We start from the raw sequence: 19,782 nt of genomic DNA, 5'->3' as shown, positions 1-19,782 counted from the left end.
ATCATAAATGTATAAAATAATGAATTGATATCTGTGATCTGATGTGAAGTATGGACCTGTAATGAGTGAGTTTACTTTACTGGTCTTACTGCAGAGCTGGGTGTGACTATGACTAACACAGTACAGAAGACCTAAACTTTAATTACAAGCACATCTAGAGTAGTAGATCCACCTCTCACAGTGCAGTCAGATGGATCAGGAGAACAAACTCTCCTGTGTGAGCCATGTAATAGCAGACAGTCTGCTTTTCTCACAAAGCTTAGTCTCATTTCAAACAGTTCTAGCAGCTCTCTTCACAGTGCTCTTAGCTCTGCAATACTGCCCTGACCCACACTGGCTGTGTGAGATGAAAGCTGAAGAGTGTAATCATACTTACAAGAGGTGAAAAAAGTATTTAACACATCACAAATTTTCTAAATAATTAGATTTCTTACGGTACGTGCACACGATCAATAAACGCTGCGGGTTGGATGCTGTGTACTTCTGCAGCGTCCAACCCGCAGTGGCCAGATGTAACAACATAGTGGAGATGGGATTTCAAGAAATCCCATGCCCACTATGCATCCAGAGACACCTGCGGCTCACCCACGGAGACATATGTGGCGCGCCTTTCCAGACCGCAGCATGTCTACCGAACCTCCACAAGATACATTGTATGGGTGAAATTTATTGGACGCGGTGAATCCGCACGGTTCAATGAACACATGCGGATTCACCTGCATTTGATAGCCGGCAGCGCTTTGGATGCAGCGGACATGTGCTGCGTCCAAAGAGCTTCCAATTACTGACCGTGTGCACATACCCTTAAGATGCTATTGACATGACATTCTTACCAGATATTGGTAACAACTAGAGTTGATTGAATATGTTAGGAATCGATCACTGAATCTGAATTTGCCATATTCGTGCCATATGAAGTTATGTTTGATGATCAGTTCTGAACATATGACATTCGGATGTGTTCAGCGAATATTGCAAAAACAATATTCGCCGATCATAATTGGAACCGAATTTTGAAAAATTCGCTTAACTCTAGTAACAACCCATCCAATCCATACAGGCAAACAAAACAAACCATAGATGTCCAAAAATTAAGTTATGTGTAATAATGAGAAATGACACAGGGAAAAGTATTAATCACATGAAGGAAAATAAGTGCAATAAGCCATGGAAAGTCATGACAGCAGCTAAAATGTACCAATAATTAGAAAGCAATCCTCCTACTTAGAGAAAAATAACATCAGCTGGTTCAACTGATGCCCTATAAAATGGTGTTCATGCAGAGAAGTAAATAGGCATCAGCTTTTTAATCTGCAAATATTAGTATAGATGGCCATCCTTATTCATCTTATAGGATATATCTGGGTGGTGCACAGCTCAAAGTATAACAAATTCAAAAAGTAGAAATAGAAATGCAGCACTCACCCATATCCTTTGAATTAAAAGTCCTTTATTCCACACACACATGGACATCATTCTTTGTGGTGACCAGGTAAAATCAGGGGTTAAAGGAGGAGAGGAGAAACAACAGACTATAGCTGTTTCACATTTTAAATGACAATTCTACGGGTTCCATTCTCTTTAACCCCTGATTATACCTGCTCGCCGAGAAGAATGATGTCCGTGTGTGGAATAAATAAAACTTTTAATTTAATGTATATGGGTGAATGCTGCATTTCTATTCTTACTTTTTGAATTTATAAAATGGTGTCTCATTACCAAGGTGCCACACAAGAAACATCTCATGAGGTATAAAACCAGTGAGTGTCTCAAGACCTTCGCAACCTTATTGTTGCAAAACAGATTGTTGGCATTGGTTACAGAAGAATTGCTAAACTACTGAAGGTTCCAGTGAACACTGTTGGGGACATAATCCAGAAGAGGAAAGAACATAATTTCACCATAAACTGGCCACAACCCGCAAGATTTCAGACAGAGGTGTGAAAAGAATCATCAGAAGAGTTGTCCAAGAGCCAAGGACCACCTGTGAAGAGCTACAGAAAGACTTGCAATCAGCATGTACAATTGTTTCAAAAACAATAAAGTGATGCACTCAACCCCTATGGCCTAAATGCACGTTCACAACGCAAGACTCCATTGCTGAAAAAAGCATGGTCAAGCGCCTTTAAAGTTTGCTCAACAACAGGGCGGCACGGTGGCTCAGTGGATAGCACTGCAGTTTTGCAGCGCTGGGGTCCTGGGTTCGAATCCCACCAAGGACAACATCTGCAAGGAGTTTGTATGTTCTCCCCGTGTTTGCGTGGGTTTCCTCCGGGCACTCCGGTTTCCTCCCACATTCTAAAGACATTCTAATAGGGAATTTAGATTGTGAGCCCCATCGGGGACAGTGATGATGATGTGTGCAAAATGTAAAGCGCTGTGGAATATGTTAGCGCTATATAAAAATAAAGATTATTATTAAAGATTATTATTATTTAGACTGTGAAATACTGGAGGAATATAATCTGGTCAGATAAGACCATAATTGAACTCTTTGAATGCCATAATACACAGCATGTTTGGAGGCCAAAAGGCACTGCATATCGCCCAAAAAGGACGGGTACATTATGGTGTGGGGATGTTTTTCAGCATACGGCACGGCACTGGCAAACTTCATATAATTGAAGGATGAATGGACAAATATACCAAGATATTTTTGATAAAGATCTGCTGCAATCTACCATGAAAGCCCCGATGAAAGTAAGTGCAGACACTGTGGGAAGTTGAACGTCACCATAACGAGAGGTGAGCATAAGCTTTATTATATTAGTGGAGCCATGCGAGGCGTGTGTCAAGAAGTTGTCCCAATTAGTGGACAACTTCTTTAATTTATAGACATCTATGATTTCTTTACCTGTGTGGATGGGATGGGTTGTTACAGACCCCTGGTGAGAATTTCATGTTGATAGCACCTTTAGAAATACACTGTACTTATTCTAGAGTAATCCACTGATCTGCATTCTGAGCTTATTTTAAATGAAAGGAGGCAGTGCCAGTGTGAGACATGTAATGACTTACAGTTTGCTCTCCTAATCTCTACTGAGATTAGGTGAGCAAACTAAGTCATTACATGTCTCACACTGGCACTGCCTCCTTTCATTTAAAATAAGCTCAGAATGCAGATCAGTGGATTACTCTAGAATAAGACATTGGATCTCAAATATCAATGTATACATTAATTCAAACTTCTATGAGGTGCATGCCCATATAGATGGCTTAAGAGTGGTGATCCCACTGACAGATTCTCTTTAAAGGGCTGGACAATGTCTTATAGAAGTAAACTCCTCCCGTAGGTGGTATGTAGTTCCTTTTGTTCTGTGGGAGAGCTAGCTTGCATGCTTTTCTCCCATGGAACATTGCATGCGAGACGCCATGCTCAGCTGGTATCTCAGACATGGTACTTCCACCACGTTGCCTAAAGGTTCTTTGCCAGCTCTGCCCTGATTGGCAAACACCCTAAAGCAGGTTATCTGTAGAGGAGTTTCTGGCTTGGCACTTATCCCTGGTTATTTTTCACGGTTCGATAAAAGGTAGGACACTAACGTATAGAGCAGCCATCTCAGGAGAGCACTCTCTCAGAACAAAAAAAAATAACGTACATTATATACTACAATGCACAAAAATATGCAGAGAACATAACGCAGACGTGTAATTGTAACCAAAAAAAAGCCCAAAGCAGAAACACGAGTATTCCATTATCCTGACATTATCCATTTTACTTTCCTTGGGTTTTGGGAGTGGAAGGCCTAGAAACTTGGAGAACGAAAATAAGCACGAGGACAAATGTGCAGACCTGCAGGCTCTGCTGTCCCAAGGTTATCAGGATCCAGTTGGCACAGGAATGTGGGGTATTTATTGGTGCTAGACATCCACAGTAGTCTGCACACAAAGAACCTACTGAACAGGAAAACTTCACGCTCCCACTGAAGAATTAATTTGGGCTTTTGGCTCGATTTGCGAGCAGGTGATGGAATGTGGAGATACCAGCAGGTTCGGCCACTGCTAGAGAATGAACTTTAGCTAGAGAAACCGAATAGTACGCAGATACAAAATCTAAAAACATGCATCATGCAATAGAACTTTCATTCTATTAAATTTAATTCCATTAAGCTAAACTATTTTTATGACGACATATTCCCAGTAAAATGAAGAACACAATAATGAAAACCTGACAGACCCTATATTTATCAATTGGGTCCATCCGATTCTCTTTTCATCTGCCACGTAGCGGATCCTTCAGCATGAATATAGTTTCACTCTTCCCAGAAAACAAACATACAAATATATACAGCTCTGGCAAAAATTAAGAGACCACTGCACAGTTTTATAAAAATCATCTTCTCTACATGTCTGACAGCCATTCCATTCCAGTGTCAGTTGAATTCCAACCAGAGTACACCTCATTCTACTTAATGTGCTTCTGATTAGGTGATTACCTCAACCAAATCTTACAAAGGAAAGCATAAAACACCCTGCTGTGGTGTTCACAATCCTCTTGCAATAGGACAAGCTGGATGGCAAAACAAGTGCAAGTAACATCCCAAAAGTAATAGGACTGAAAAAATAACTTTTAACCATGCCAAAGGAGTTGAAAAGAAAAGTCTTGATTGAGGAAAAGAGGGCTCAATTCTGGCTTTACTAGCAGAGGGATACAGTGAGCGTCATGTTGCCTCCATCCTTAAAATTTCTAAGACGGCAGTTCATTACAACAAGGTCAAGCAGCAGACACTGGGGGCAACAAAGATTCAGACTGCAGAGAAAACGACTCTCCACTGACCGGGTTGACCAACATCTTATTTGAATGTCACTCAGCAACCGTGGGATGACATTAAGTGACCTACAAAAGGAAAGGCAAATGGCAGCTGGGGTGAAGTGCACGGCAAGAACAGTTCATAAAAGGCTCTTAGAGGCAGGGCTCAAGTCATGTAAAGCTAGAAAAAAGCCTTTCATCAATGAGAAGCAAAGGAGAGCCAGGCTGAAGTTTGCCAAAGACCATAAGGATTGGACCATAGAGGACTGGAGTAAGGTAATCTTCTCTGATGAGTCTAATTTTCAGCTTCACCCAACACCTGGTCGTCTAATGGTTAGACGGAGACCTGGAGAGGCGTACAAGCCACAGTGTCTTGCACCCACTGTGAAATTTAGTGGAGGATGCGTGATGATCTGGGGATGCTTCAGCAAGGCTGGAATTGAGCAGGTTAATCTTTGCGAAGGATGTATGAATCAATACAAGGTTATCCTGGAAAAACAGTTGATTCCTTCTGCTCAGGCAATGTTCCCCAACTCTGAGGGCTGGTTTTTCCAGCAGGACAATGCGCCATGCCACACAGCTAGGTCAATCAATGGGTGGATGAAGGACCATCACATCAAATCCCTGTCATGGCCAGCCCAATCTCCAGACCTGAACCCCATTGAAAACCTCTGGAATGTAATCATGAGGAAGATGGATAGTCACAAGCCATAAAGCAAGGAAGAACTGCTTAAATTTTTGTACCAGGAGTGGTATAAGGTCACCCAAAAGTAGTGTGAAAGACTGGTGGAAAGTGTGCCAAGACGCATGATAGCTGTGATTAAAAATCAGGGTTATTCCACAAAATACTGATTTCTGAACTCTTCCGGAGTTAAAACATTAGTATTGTTTTTTCTAAATGATTATGAACTTGTTTTCTTTGCATTATTTGAGGTCTGCAAGCACTGCATTTTTTGTGTTATTTTGACCATTTCTCATTTTCTGAAAATAAATACAAAATTTAGTACTTGGAAATTCGAAGACATGTTGTCAGTAGTTTATAGAATAAAAGAGCAATTTACATTTTACGCAAAAATATACCTATAAAGAGAAAAATCAAACAAAATGAAAATTTTGTAGTGGTCTCTTAATTTTTGCCAGAGCTGTATAACTAGCCTCTTCAAAGGAAGAGGACATGAACTCTACCACCACCTACTGGAAGTAGTAACGCTAAAAGTCATTGTCGACCCTGTAAGGAGCTTTGCCACATGGCTTGGGGGGGGGGGGGGGGGAAGCCAAACCAGAATCTCAATTTGTAGATACAATGTTTCAAGGACTTGCTCCTCGTCAGTGCAAAGCATGAGAACTGGTTTGACTAGATGAGAGGCTTCTGAGTGGGATCTAAAGGGTGACGTTTCTCTTACCCAAGACGAAATATTACCCATTATATCCCAGAAAGCAAACAAACAAACAAAATGCAGATGTAAACTGGAGTTCACCCGCAGCCACATAAGGCTCTGCTACACAATAGTTTCCCTATAACATTGTACGCAATTCTACAGAAGAGATCCCACAGATTGTGAGGAAAGGGTAGTCTGCACCTCCTAGAGAGTTTAATCAGGAAAATGGTGGCAAGACTCTGCACTAATTTAAGAACCAGACAGATTTGTCCTGGAAAATTTACTATAGAAAAAACTTTCTTATTTAAAGAAAAGGTTAAAGAGAACCTGTCATCTGATTCATGCTGCCCAAACCAAAGGCCCTATTCCCTCTACAGACCGGGGCGTGGCAGACCTTTGTCAGACTAGTCATCGAGATGTGCAGTACCTGGCCAGACTCTCAAAGTATGTTTTCCATGAAACACTGCAACAACTGAGTAAAACATACACAGTGCCATTATCGGATTACTCAGGAAAACGAGGAGGACATGCGGCACGTGTCGGACTTCCTCCTCATTCTCCTGAATGTCCGCTGTGCCTCACCAATAGGATCGGCACCCACCACCCAGACTGCAACTGAGTATATGAACCACACAGCGTGGTGAGCTCAACCCAGCACTATTACAAATAATTTCATTTACAGCCCGTATATCTTTTTATCATGTTGTGTTCCCAGGTATTTTCTTCTTGTGGAGACACATTGTCTTAGAGTGTAACTGGAACCCATAGAATTATGGGTCCGATTATGCTAATCAGGGTCTGATCAGAGCGTGATCACAGTGTGATCCAATTTTCTCTGCGGTAGAAGAAAAAAAAAAAAAAAGTTTTTCCACCTTCTCCAGTCAGTCTTGCTAGTGAAACTGAACTGCACTCAGATATAATAATCATATGTTCTCCACGGACCTAGAGACATAAATGGCCAATCCGATTATCGCATACAAATCGGACATGGGCATTGAATAACCTCGGGACGAGTGCTATCTGTCAAAACACCGGCTAGCACTCGTCTGAGTTATTTTGTCATGCACGGGCCCTAATGAGATCCTTCAGAGGCGTAAATCGTGAAATATGAGCATTCTCCTGCTTGGGGGCACCAACAACCCCATTTTCTGTCAAAGGGTACCAAGACATGCTCAACTTTCCAATTTCAACTGGGAAGACCACCTCTCTCCTGAAACCTCTTAAATGTTGCCTTCTTGATAGATATGTTATAATTACATAGTCTAAACCATGACGGTATAGTGGTTTTCTATAAAATGTCTACCTTTAAAGGAAAAAAAATGTGCAAAGGAGGAAGGCAGACTAGCCTCCTCTTCTGTCTGGCTCAGTTACTGAAAGTAAGCCATCACCAATCCCCTCACTGCTCCTGTCACATGATGGCCCAGGACATGCTACCCTGTGCCGGTCACAAACCAGAAGAGGTCCTGCCTCGATAAAATCAGGTTTTTTTTCTTTCATTGATGATCTTTACATGCAGATATAATTGGTGTAAAACTAAAAGCAAAAAAAATAGCTATAATGGAACCAAATAAGTGTCAGCTTGTCATCCTTACTTCATCAATGAGATCGTCAGCTGCCATAATTGTAAAAAACAATCACAACATAGCCACAATTAGAACCAAATGGGTTCCCACACTACTGGCAGATTTGCACAAAGCCTTTGCAGGAACAGGAGCTTATTTCCTACCCCACACTTTGGGCCCTTAAATGGAATCCTGGTGGGTCAGAGGTAGAAGTGGCAGTAATAATATACAGAATAAGAATAACAATGCCACAGGGCATAAACCGCATTCCTGTATTGGCTTGTGTTGCTATCTTATCAGACGGAAGCTGCACTCAGGCTTCCCAAAAAAGAATTCTATTATATGTCACAGGAAACAAGTGTCCGAGCATCACTTGAGATTACATACAAAAGTACGTCTCACTTGGCACACGTGCGGGTTCATTTCCAAGGCTGTCTTTACTAATCATGCTCCATGAGAAGCATAAAAAACAACATACGGTATTATAAAAATGTATCCAAAAGGTGACAGTTTTACTAGCCAATGTCCATATACCGTATATCATGGTGACTACCCAGGGCTAAAGCATGGAGATGCTAAAGTGGAATCTGAAAGGACATCTGGATGGGGTTAGCTACACAAAAATAAGCAAAAAGGCTATAAATTGAGATGGGTGGAAGGTAAAGGAATGCATTATTCCAGTAGGGAAAAGGTCAGAGCTGCTTCTTCAACTGCATTAAAACGTATTCATCAAATAAAAGATGAGCAAAAAGAGTCAATCTACCCTGGTCCCGGCATACAGTTGGGTCCTCCATGGCACCTGGACCAGGACAGCATTGGCAAAACTCTGCTCAAGATCCACGGTACCTCTACCACTTACCAGGCCCCTGTCATGATGCCGATTGAGGCCTAGTCACCAGAACTCAAGTGGTATCATAATGTATGCCGTGATGTTAGGACATTGTGGGGGCTTAGTAAATGTCCAGGACACCAAGCAGTGGAACACCGGCGCAGAAGTGTGCCATATCCCGGACCGGCTGCCACGGAGCGTCCATAGACCATAGTCCACGTCATGCCAACCCATCAGTGACCCAATGAAAAAGAGGAAAAGATCCATGCACATAAAGGCGCACACCCAAAAGTAGACATATATACATACAAATATGTGTATAGATATATTGAAATTGTATTAGTAGACAAAAAGACCACCATAAAATCATTTAAAAAAGGACAAAACACATCACTATAAGTCCCATGGAACAACAATATCTCAAACTACAATACCACATAGAAAAAGGTAAATACATGTGGGAAAACAGTCCCTAGAAAATAGCAGTGTATGTAAACAGTCTCCTAATGCATGAATATAATGCCGACCTGGGGGTCTCCAGGGGGCTGGGAGGAAAGGAACCCTGTATAAAGCGTCAGAAAGCCCATAGAGTGCTATGGGAAAGAAAATATATGTTTGGAAAGATGTCCCTAAAGCAAAGGGAGGTCCCCCTAAAGTGCAGAGACAAAAGTAACCAGCAATAGAGATAACGCCAATAGATAAATGAAGGCTCACCGATCACCGGTATTTCCGTGCCGGAAGCGCGTGTTAAATGCCGCTGTCAGCGTTTGGCAGCAGCATTTAACGGGTTAACAAACGCAGGTGGATTGAGATTCCACTCACAGCTGTTAGAGGCACATGTCAGCTGTTCAAATCAGATAAAGATGTGAGCTCAGTGCCGGAGACTACATCAAAGGGAAGGTGTCCGACATTGGAGTATTATTACGCCCGATGTCGGAAAGGGGTTAAAAATTGTATTAAAACACACACAAACATATACGGTACCTTTGTGTTTATACATTTAATAGTTATTACATACTTGGCATTAGTCATATCCGGATATATTGGTCAAGTGAGATAGTGATGACGCTAACATTTTTTAGGAAATGTAGACAAGCATCATCTCATGCACTTGATGGACATAACCGATTCTAAATATAAAGCCAAGCTGTTATTCCTTTTTTTTGACTATCAGCTGCCGGCATTGACATCAGGGGCTTATCTACAGCATTCTGTAATGCTGTAGATAAGCCCCCGCTGTAACATGAAAGATAAAGAATAACGCGTTAGATTATACTCACCGGAAGGGGCGGTCCGGTCTGATGGGTGTCGTGGTCCGGTGCCTCCCATCTTCATACGATGCTGTACCCTTCTTCCCTTCCTGTAGCGGCTCCGGCGCACTGCTCTGCCCTGTTGAGGACAGAGCAGAGTCCTGCAGTGTGCAGGCGTCAGGAGAGGTCTGGCGCCTGCGCACTGCAGTATTCTGCTCTGCTCTGCCCTCAACAGGGCGGAGCAGTGCGCCTGCGACGGAGCCACTACAGGACGGGAAGTAGAGGACGGCATTGTATGAAGATGAGAGGAGCGGACCAGACCGCCCCCCCCCCCCCCCCCGGTGAGTATAATCTAACGCGTCTTTCTTCTCTTTCAGGCTACATCGGGGGCTTATCTAGAGCATTGCAGAATGCTGTAGATAAGCCCCTGATGTCAATGTCGGCAGTTGATAGGCAAAAAAAGGGTGACAGATTCCCTTTAAAATAGTCAAAGAACGTACAGTGCACAGCTCTAATGTCATGCTGCTTTCACCATTATAAATGTGTTTAGAAATGGATATAGCATATCCAATATTATTTTGTAATAAATTGAAGCCAAGAAGCTGGTGTGAACTGAACCTAAGCAACAGCATGGTACCTTGGTGAAGATGAGCGGTAAAACAAGTTTCTAGGAAGTGTAAGGCTGAGTTCACACGTGCGTTTTTTTTCGCGTTTCCGCGGCAGTTTTAAATGCACGATTTTGCCGCGAAAACACGAAAAATAAGCATCCCATGCATTCCTATGGGATGCCGCAATACTGTGCTAATGCTGCGGTTTTTACCACGGCGGAATCGCTTCGCGGTAAAAAAACGCAGCATGCTCATTAATTTCGCGGAATTGCGGCGATCCCGTACCCATGGGAATGCATTGTTCGGCTTACTTTCCGCATGTGGCTGTGCACACCATGCGAAAAGCAAGCAGAACATTTGCGGATGGTACCCACTGTCCGGAGGAGAGGAGACTCCTCCGGACTTTGGGTACCATATCCCTGTAAAAAATAGAATTTAAAATAAAAAATATTGTTATTCTCACCTTCCGACGTCCCGCGCAGCCTTCCCGCCTCTCTCCACGCTCCCGGTCCCAGTAAGCCTTTGCGAGCGATGAAGTCCGTTCTCGCGGGATCGCGAAGTCTCGCGATCATTCACGCGATGTCATCGCGAATGACCGCAAGACGTCGCGATCCCGCGAGAATGGACGTCATCGCGGTAATTGTTGCAAAGGATTACTGGGACCAGGAGCGTGGAGAGGCGCAGGAAGGCTGCACGGGAGGTCGGAAGGTGAGAACAACAATATTTTTTTTTTTATTATTATTTACATTCTTTTACTATTGATGCCGCATAGGCAGCCTCAATAGTAAAAAGTTGGTCACGCTTGTCAAACACTGTTTGACGAGTGTGACCAACCTGTCAATCAGTTCTTCAAGCGATGCTACAGATCGCTTGGAAAACGCTAGCAATTCTGCAAGCTAATTACGCTTGCAAAATGCTAGTTTTTCCGCGGGAAAATCGTGGGAATTTAAAATGTGATTTTCCCGCGGAATGGAATTCCGGAATTCTCGCGGTAATTTCCGCGAGAGTTCCGCTACGTGTGAACCCAGCCTAAAGTGTGCAATGTAAATGGACCCTTACCATGGTGAGCCAAAACAGGCAATTCCTCATTCATTATTGCCATATTTGCCAGTATCAAACACATAGGACCCGACTCCTCAATATCGGCAATTTGGTTGCCGATCTTGATTAAGAGGCGTGGTGGAGTGAGACGCTCCTGATAAATCTGGAACATGTGACAAGTGTGGTGCGCTACAACAGTCATATTCTCACTACGCCCCCTGTCCCATCCCAGGTCTACCCATTTTAGCATAAAAGCTTTGATGAATTGGGGCCACAGATTTTGATGGTATCTAAGCCTAGCACAACGGCCATTTTTTTCAAAGTGATGTCAATATTGTTTTAGAATTTAGAAATTATAACCAATAAAATAATTGTGCCGGTAATAATGTGTCGAGTCTCTTACCTTTTCACAATCATTTTCAGCGTTTTGTGAGATCCTTTCACTAGACAAATCGCTTCCTGGCGGTAACCGGAGAGTGGTATATCATTGATATTCACAATCTCATCTCCGGCCATTAATATCTCACCAGCTTTGCTCCCTTCTTCAACCTGTGATGAAAAAAAAAAAAAAAAAAAATGTAACGTCTGCAGCTACAAACTAACAGTAGTCATAAGTATTATTACATGTCAAAAAATACCGTGCACAGCATATAGGAAGGAGCCCACTGACTGGAGGTTTAGGACATACAATGAATTTACATGATTTTATGAGTTTCAGGGTCGGCACCAACCTACAAGTCTACCACGTTATCATCAGACCCTTCTGCCAAAATTGCCAAGCTTTAGTTGTTCATACAAAGTTATGTGACCAATATTCGAGACTGATCCGTCACAGAGAACACCAAGGAGGATTTCATGACCTCTTGAGGTTCAGAGACAAGACATAAAAATACATTGCTACATACATAACGACAGGTCATAAACATACACCGGTCACAGGAGGAAGTTATAAAAAGTCGAAGCTGCCCTGCGATAAATAAGGCTAATAAGCATTGGCTGGATGTGATAAGTGATGGTTGAGTCTATATATTTATTTTTGTGCGTGCAGACTGGTATAAACTTTATACCAGGTCACTTCTTTTACTATCACCATAAGCTTCCACATATAAATAATCTGATAGAACAGGAACAAGTTGTACAACTAATCCAGGTGGAAAGAATACAAAAAAGAAACTCAGGATGAAATAATGAATAAGAATATCAAACAACTTGCACAAGAATAGAAGAGGTTTTATTACTTAATCATGGTGAAATGGGGAACATTAAAATCATTTAAAACTCAAAAAAGGCGAGAGGGAGCTGAAAAGCACATTTCCATAGAAAAATATGTATGAAGATCTATACATTTCCCGGTCAGCCAAAAATAGGGCTGAACGCAATAATATCAATACATGGGTTACAACATGAATAGCCAAATATTACTATAAAACTAAGTGAATATACGCAAACGACAGTAAATAATGGCTACAGTTAGCCTACAGATTACAAGAAATATAAAAAAAACAAGCATAGATGACCACCCGTTCTATTTTAGGCGGGCCGCACCCATCAATTTTGGGGGCCATCAAATGTGTATTGGGGCCTTTGGAATTTCTTCGATGACAGATGATATCAGAAGATAGATTGGGTTTGTTGAATTACAAAAGGCAAATCCTTTGATTTTCCAGGAGAACGGCCGACGCTAGGGCTGTCCGCTAATGGCTTACTCCACTCTGCCCATTAAAAACACAAACGGTTAACCCTGCCGAGTATAGTATGGAGGACTCAGGAGAGAGAGGGCTGTCGAATGGAGAAGTGTCGGACAACAGTTGTACATGGTCATCTTGGGTTTACAAAAAGACAAGTATTTAGCAGGGATGACGCAATGTGCAGTCCAATCTACGGTGCAATCACTCGGCGGGTGAAGCTTATTGCGTGTCGTGACGAGTGGCCAAATGTATGTAGACACCAATCAAAATTTTTAGGATGTTAGAAGATCTGAAACCTGAAACGATAGAGTCATTTGTCACCTATAGGATATACCGGCCATCCATATAACTTGTGTGTCATCAGCTGTTCATGATGTATCCATTGCCTTATCCTATGGTGATTGGCATCAGTCATGCCAAGGCGGCAATGGCATACCATGCAAATGTCATGGCACATACATCCAATGGATGTCAGTGTGACACGCCATTAAATAGCATCATAGCCTCCCACGGTAGATAAAAAGGACACGACATGGCAGGCACGTCTCTGTTACTATACTCTTTGGGTTGGACTAGTGAGGTCTATTGTATTATTCTACACCATATGTTTTGAAGGATATGGACATATAATGGGCAGAAAGAAGGAAAAAGGACCCTGCTTTGGCCTCAGTCTGAGTAACGTAGCCCTATGGACATGGTTTAGACGAGTACCGCACACATCAGGAGTTTCAGTGTTACTCATTAATACATTCACCATTATTCATTCACCAGAGACGATTACAAAATGCTAATAAATAATAATAAAAATGATAAGTGGTTTTAAATACCCCAAGGGCAATGCTGAGAAAATAATTACTCGATGATCTATGCAAGTCAGAGAAAACTCCTCAATATTGTGCAAAAACCGCCCCTGGCGAACGGAGTGAAGTAACCTCAGGCAGCGGTATAAAAGGAGCAGTAGTGTTATGTGTGCGAGCGGCGGAGGCAAATTCCAGCCTGATCCCGTGATTACAAAGCAGGATACGTGCAACCCCAACATGAGCAAGCTTGTCAGCAGAAGCTCGGACCCACACGTGTATCAGCAAAAATCGCTCCTGTGGGCCAGTGACTTATTAACCAGAAAATATGCTGCATAATGGGGGGGGGGGGGGGGTCAGGGCAGTCGCTGGGTCCTTCTAAACATTAATCAGATGTTGCCTACTAGTTATTTCCTGCAAAGAATGTAAACATGTTTTATGACTGCGGTGTTATTCCATTATATATTTGGCAGTCTGCTTTATATACAATGTAAACACTATCAGACCAATCTAGGGAACTCCCATCAACAAGGAAGCTTGCACAATCAGCGCAGCACATGTTCTGTGCGGGGATCGCTAGTAGGAAGCACGAAGTCCAAGGGCAAACATGGGAAGGGTGGCGACACCTTGAAAACATCTCTCACTTCTAGTATGCACGCTAGAAACTGACTATTTCTCTCCATAAAACGCCAGTACTTTTCAATACTACACAGTGATTTTCAATTTTTGCAAAATTGCTGATGTCTCTGAATTAGGGTCAGTGCACAGGACGCCTTTTTTCAGCCGATACAGTTCCACAACGCACCTGATAAAGCACTAAATAAACGCCAAGCTTCTTTCAATCACTTCAGGTTTCCAAAGTCACAAAGCCGTTAAAAGGTGACCTGATAATTCCTCAGAAGGGTCACAAAAAAAATTGCCGTGAAAACCCCCCCTCAAAGATGTAGGGAAAAAAAAAAATGAAAAAAAAGGAACTTCAGGAAAAAAACACCACCGGTTTGTTGAAGCGTCTTCAGCCTAAAAAAAATTTGGCTATGGAAATATCACCAGCACTTTCCATCCTGTAATGAATCGGCTCTGAAGCAAACCTGGACCATGAGCTGCTCCATAAAGATAAGAGGGGGCTATGGTGAGTTCACACAACCTTTTCTTCTGGGGGTCAAAAACAACGAGTTAGTCTAATGAAAACTGATTCAGGAAAAGCTGGTGTATTTTATCCTAATGGTTTTGAGCAAAAAATTTTACAGCAAACTAAGAAAAACATTAAAATGGAACCGGTCATGCAAAAAAATGCTATTAACCTACAGACATGGTGTTAATCTGCAGGTTAATAGCGTTCTAAAGTTGGGCGGTGCCACAGTATGGCTGTAAACACATCCAGGCACTAACTGACAGCCAGCTCAGGAGAGCATCAGTACAGAGCCAGCTGTCAGTCAGTGTCGGGGGCGCAGTTACACAGGGCTGTAGAGTTGGTAAGCCAAACCTCCAACTCCTCAATTTCACTGACTCCTGTCTCACACTCCCCCATTCATGCATCACTACTGGGCATGTACCTAAAGTGCAGCACAGATTCATCTCAACTAAGAGCACAGATCCTTAGATCAAGAACAGACATTTATAGGACATTTCATAACTTTCCCAAATTCTTATGAAAAAAAATTTACAGCACATCCTGCATTGTAGTACTGTACCCAATTTATTATATGTTTTAAGAGTCGGTCCATTTTATACTGACTCCACCAAAATGGACACTCACTCTTCAACCCTACAGTCACAGGCGCTGCTCACTATGTACTGAGCGGTGACTGAAGCGGTGCTGGCCACGCCTCTTTGACAAAGCCCAAGGGTGCCAGGAGGAACAAAGTTCATTTCATCCCGACAGCCAGGCCTTCAGTGTGGCAGCCACACGGCTTCAGAACGCCATTAACCTGCAGATTAAATCACATATCTGCATGTTAATAGAGTTCTTTTAAATTACAGGATTCCTTTAATACAATGTTTCCTCAAGAATGATCAGGTCACTTCTTTTAAACTCTGGGCACTTTTGGAAACCTGAAAAAAAAAAAAAAAAAAAAAACCTTTAAAAGGGTTTTCCAGGATTTGGAAAAGCAAAGGAGGAAGCTGGGAGACAGAGGAGCAATGTGCCGCTGAAGAAAGAAATTTGCACAACCGCATTACGGTCTCAGTCCACTTTTCGTGTACATGTTCTATTTCTGTTTTACACAAACTATTACAGGTGTGTGTTCTAGGTTTTGTTTTCTTGGGGACAATGTCTGCAGAAAAACAAAGACATTTATTGTTAAAGATCACCAATTCAAGTGAATGTGTCTGTCCAAAGTGTGGCGGGAATAGAGCTGGAGTGACAGAGGCTTCAGATCTATAATAGCGCTTCACTCATTTACAAATCAATTTAAAACACAGATTTGTTGACAAATTCTCTTTAAAAAAAAAAAGGAACTGATAAAAAAAAACAAAAAAAAAAAAAAATGGTTTTTAGAGTACATGAAAAAAAAATAGACTATCTGTAAAGCCTAACTAAGAAAGACAGACTAGAACTTTCCATCTGACTCTTCAAGGACAGACTCTATAGGTATATAGGTTCCTTTAAACATGATTTCATATTTGAGGTACGGTATATATTTTTTCCAGAGTCTTTAAGCTCAGCTGTTTGCGCATCAGTCTTCACTGCCCTACAGTCTTGCGAACAGAAAGCATTACGGTTATTACAGCATCAGCTATACAGTAATATTATGGATTTTACAGTCCACCATATTAAAGGGGCTGTCCAGTACTTTTATATCGATAGCCTAGAAGAAGGATAGGTCAGCAATATCAGAGCAATAAAGGTGCGAAAGACGGTCACCTCCAGAGCCCAGCTGATCTTGTGAGCAGTTGTGGAGCAGCACAGCTCTGTACAGGAGCCAGGTACTGAACATCTGCCCCTACTCAAATGAACAGGAGCGGATCTGCAGTACCCTGCTGCGGCCACTACACATTGAACGAAGGTGTGCAGTGCAGCTCCACAGCTGATCATATCTGGTCACCACCAAGAACCGCTGATCAGATATGGTGCCGAGTGTCGCACACCCACTAATCTGAAATGGCCTATCATAAGGATAAAATTAGTGGACAACCCTGTAAGACACATAGAACTACCATTTTCTCAACCACCCATAGTACTAATGCCTCCCTGTCTTATGTGCCCCCACAGTCAGTCAATCAAGAGTATCCTCGCCTCTCCATCCTTCTCACAGAGTCCAAAGGATCACCTGTCAATGACGGGCAAATTAGATCCGTCACCATTACAGCCTACGAAGGTTACAGGGTAATTATTCCACATGCTGAGGCCTGAAGACCTTATTTCTCCAGTGACATGTGAGGTAGGAAGCAGCAAGTGTTCTTTCGAGAAGCTTGCGTAATAGAAGGTAAATGTGGGATCATTACCACACTTCTGTTGCACAATAGGCCATGAGCATGGAATATGTAAGGTGCCACAGGGCCCAATATATCCTGTATAAGGAATTAATCTAGCAAGACGATTCCTCCATAACACTGCAAGTGATGGAACAGGTCACAAACCGTGAGGCCACAAAGAAAATGAAAGCCACAGCAACACATTGCGGTACGTTCACGTAAAGCGTTACTGCAGATATACCTACCCTTATATACTATCTTACGTATACATCTAGAGTCCATGCACAGCTCTCATCATTATGTAGGAACATAAAAAGAAGAAATCGAACACCTACCTACTGACACTTTACATTCAGGACATTTTTATACTCGCTGTAAAATAAAAGGAACTGGGAAAAAAGGTAAAAAGGCAACAGATTTTATATTAAAAGAGAATTTAAAAAGTGGAACTTTACGCCAAAACATGGACATGTGCCAGATCGTCTTTCTTAACCCCCTCATGCACACTTACCTGCAGAGCATGCATGCATCATCCACCAGGAGAGGAGCGTAAGCTGCCACCGGACGCCTGCTGAGGCTCCTTATCTCCCCTAAGAACTATAGGCGTCTCCTTTTTTGCCTTAATAGCAAAATCAAGCGAGAGTCTGGACATCGCTTACATAATCAACCCTCAGAAATCTGTATGTACGACCGACATTCATCTAAGGCCTGTTTCACACATCAGTTTGTCAGCATCAGTCAAGATCCGCCGATTTGCAAAAAAAACGGATCCGCCATTTTTCTTGGCGGATCCGTTTTTTCCCCCATAGACTTGCATTATCGGCGGATCTTGACAGACGGTCATCCGTTGGAGCCGATATTTTGCGGATCTGCCAAAATTTTGGCGTCCGCTGACATCACTTGACGGGCACTGCAATTTTTTTTCACCGTCGGATCTGCATTTTGGCTTTTCCAGGAGATTTAACCCTAAATACTGGCAGAAGATTCTCTCCCTCTCTCTCTCTCCTTACCACTCCAGCGAGATCCACATGCCAGCTCCTGGAGCTCGCTACATCGCCGGTATTACTTATTTTTTTTTCCCAGGCGTGGTTCCTTTAACATTACCATATCGGCGGATCCCAGCGCACCAACGGTCCGGTGGCTCCCGTTGCTGTTTCGTCGGCCACGGATCCGTTTTCAGCCATTTTGGCGGATTTCAACTGACCTGAAAAACTGATGTGTGAAACAGGCCTAACATGTACGGCCACCTCTCATCTATAGTTCAGCACATAGCTCCAAGGCTCGCAGGAGCGTCAACTGAATTATGAAAGCAGAGCAGGTTCAGAGCTTTTACGGTACAGTGCCTACAAGTAGTATTCAACCCCCTGCAGATTTAGCAGGTTTACACATTCGGAATTAACTTGGCATTGTGACATTTGGACTGTAGATCAGCCTGGAAGTGTGAAATGCACTGCAGCAAAAAAGAATGTTATTTCTTTGTTTAATTTTTTTTTAAATTGTGAAAAGTTTATTCAGAGGGTCATTTATTATTCAACCCCTCAAACCACCAGAATTCTGTTTGGTTCCCCTAAAGTATTAAGAAGTATTTCAGGCACAAAGAACAATGAGCTTCACATGTTTGGATTAATTATCTCTGTTTCCAGCCTTTTCTGACTATTTAAGACCCTCCCCAATCTTGTGAACAGCACTCATACATGGTCAACATGGGAAAGACAAAAGGAGCATTCCAAGGCCATCAGAGACAAGATCGTGGAGGGTCACAAGGCTGGCAAGGGGTACAAAACCCTTTCCAAGGAGTTGGGCCTACCTGTCTCCACTGTTGGGAGCATCATCCGGAAGTGGAAGGATTATGGAACTACTGTTAGCCTTCCACGGCCTGGACAGCCTTTGAAAGTTTCCTCCCGTGCCGAGGCCAGGCTTGTCCGAAGAGTCAAGGCTAACCCAAGGACAACAAGGAAGGGGCTCCGGGAAGATCTCATGGCAGTGGGGACATTGGTTTCAGTCAATACCATAAGTAACGTACTCCACCGCAATGGTCTCCGTTCCAGACGAGCCCGTAAGGTACCTTTACCTTCAAAGCGTCATGTCAAGGCTCGTCTACAGTTTGCTCATGATCACTTGGAGGACTCTGAGACAGACTGGTTCAAGGTTCTCTGGTCTGATGAGACCAAGATCGAGATCTTTGGTGCCAACCACACACGTGACGTTTGGAGACTGGATGGCACTGCATACAACCCCAAGAATACCATCCCTACAGTCAAGCATGGTGGTGGCAGCATCATGCTGTGGGGCTGTTTCTCAGCCGAGGGGCCTGGCCATCTGGTCCGCATCCATGGGAAGATGGATAGCACGGCCTACCTGGAGATTTTGGCCAAGAACCTCCGCTCCTCCATCAAGGATCTTAAGATGGGTCATCATTTCATCTTCCAACAAGACAACGACCCAAAGCACACAGCCAAGAAAA

The 19,782-nt window shown here is 42.8% G+C and overlaps 1 protein-coding gene across 5 annotated transcripts in view; it reads right to left on the bottom strand.

Annotated features, from left to right (window-relative positions):
- SHROOM2 (shroom family member 2) overlaps positions 1 to 19,782 on the bottom strand; it is a 202,920-nt gene that overhangs the window by 100,559 nt on the left and 82,579 nt on the right. For all 5 annotated transcript variants that reach the window (XM_073565983.1, XM_073565984.1, XM_073565985.1 and 2 more), the window contains exon 2: positions 11,823 to 11,968. In XM_073565983.1, the coding sequence (XP_073422084.1) occupies positions 11,823 to 11,968 (146 nt within the window). The remainder of the gene's footprint in view (positions 1 to 11,822; positions 11,969 to 19,782) is intronic.

The sequence above is a fragment of the Dendrobates tinctorius genome, unplaced genomic scaffold (assembly GCF_039654945.1).
Source record: "Dendrobates tinctorius isolate UK_male_01 unplaced genomic scaffold, ASM3965494v1 ptg000016l, whole genome shotgun sequence".
Lineage (NCBI taxonomy): Eukaryota > Metazoa > Chordata > Amphibia > Anura > Dendrobatidae > Dendrobates > Dendrobates tinctorius.
Note: the sequence above shows the minus strand (reverse complement) of the source record. Positions and strands in the feature narration are given on the sequence as shown.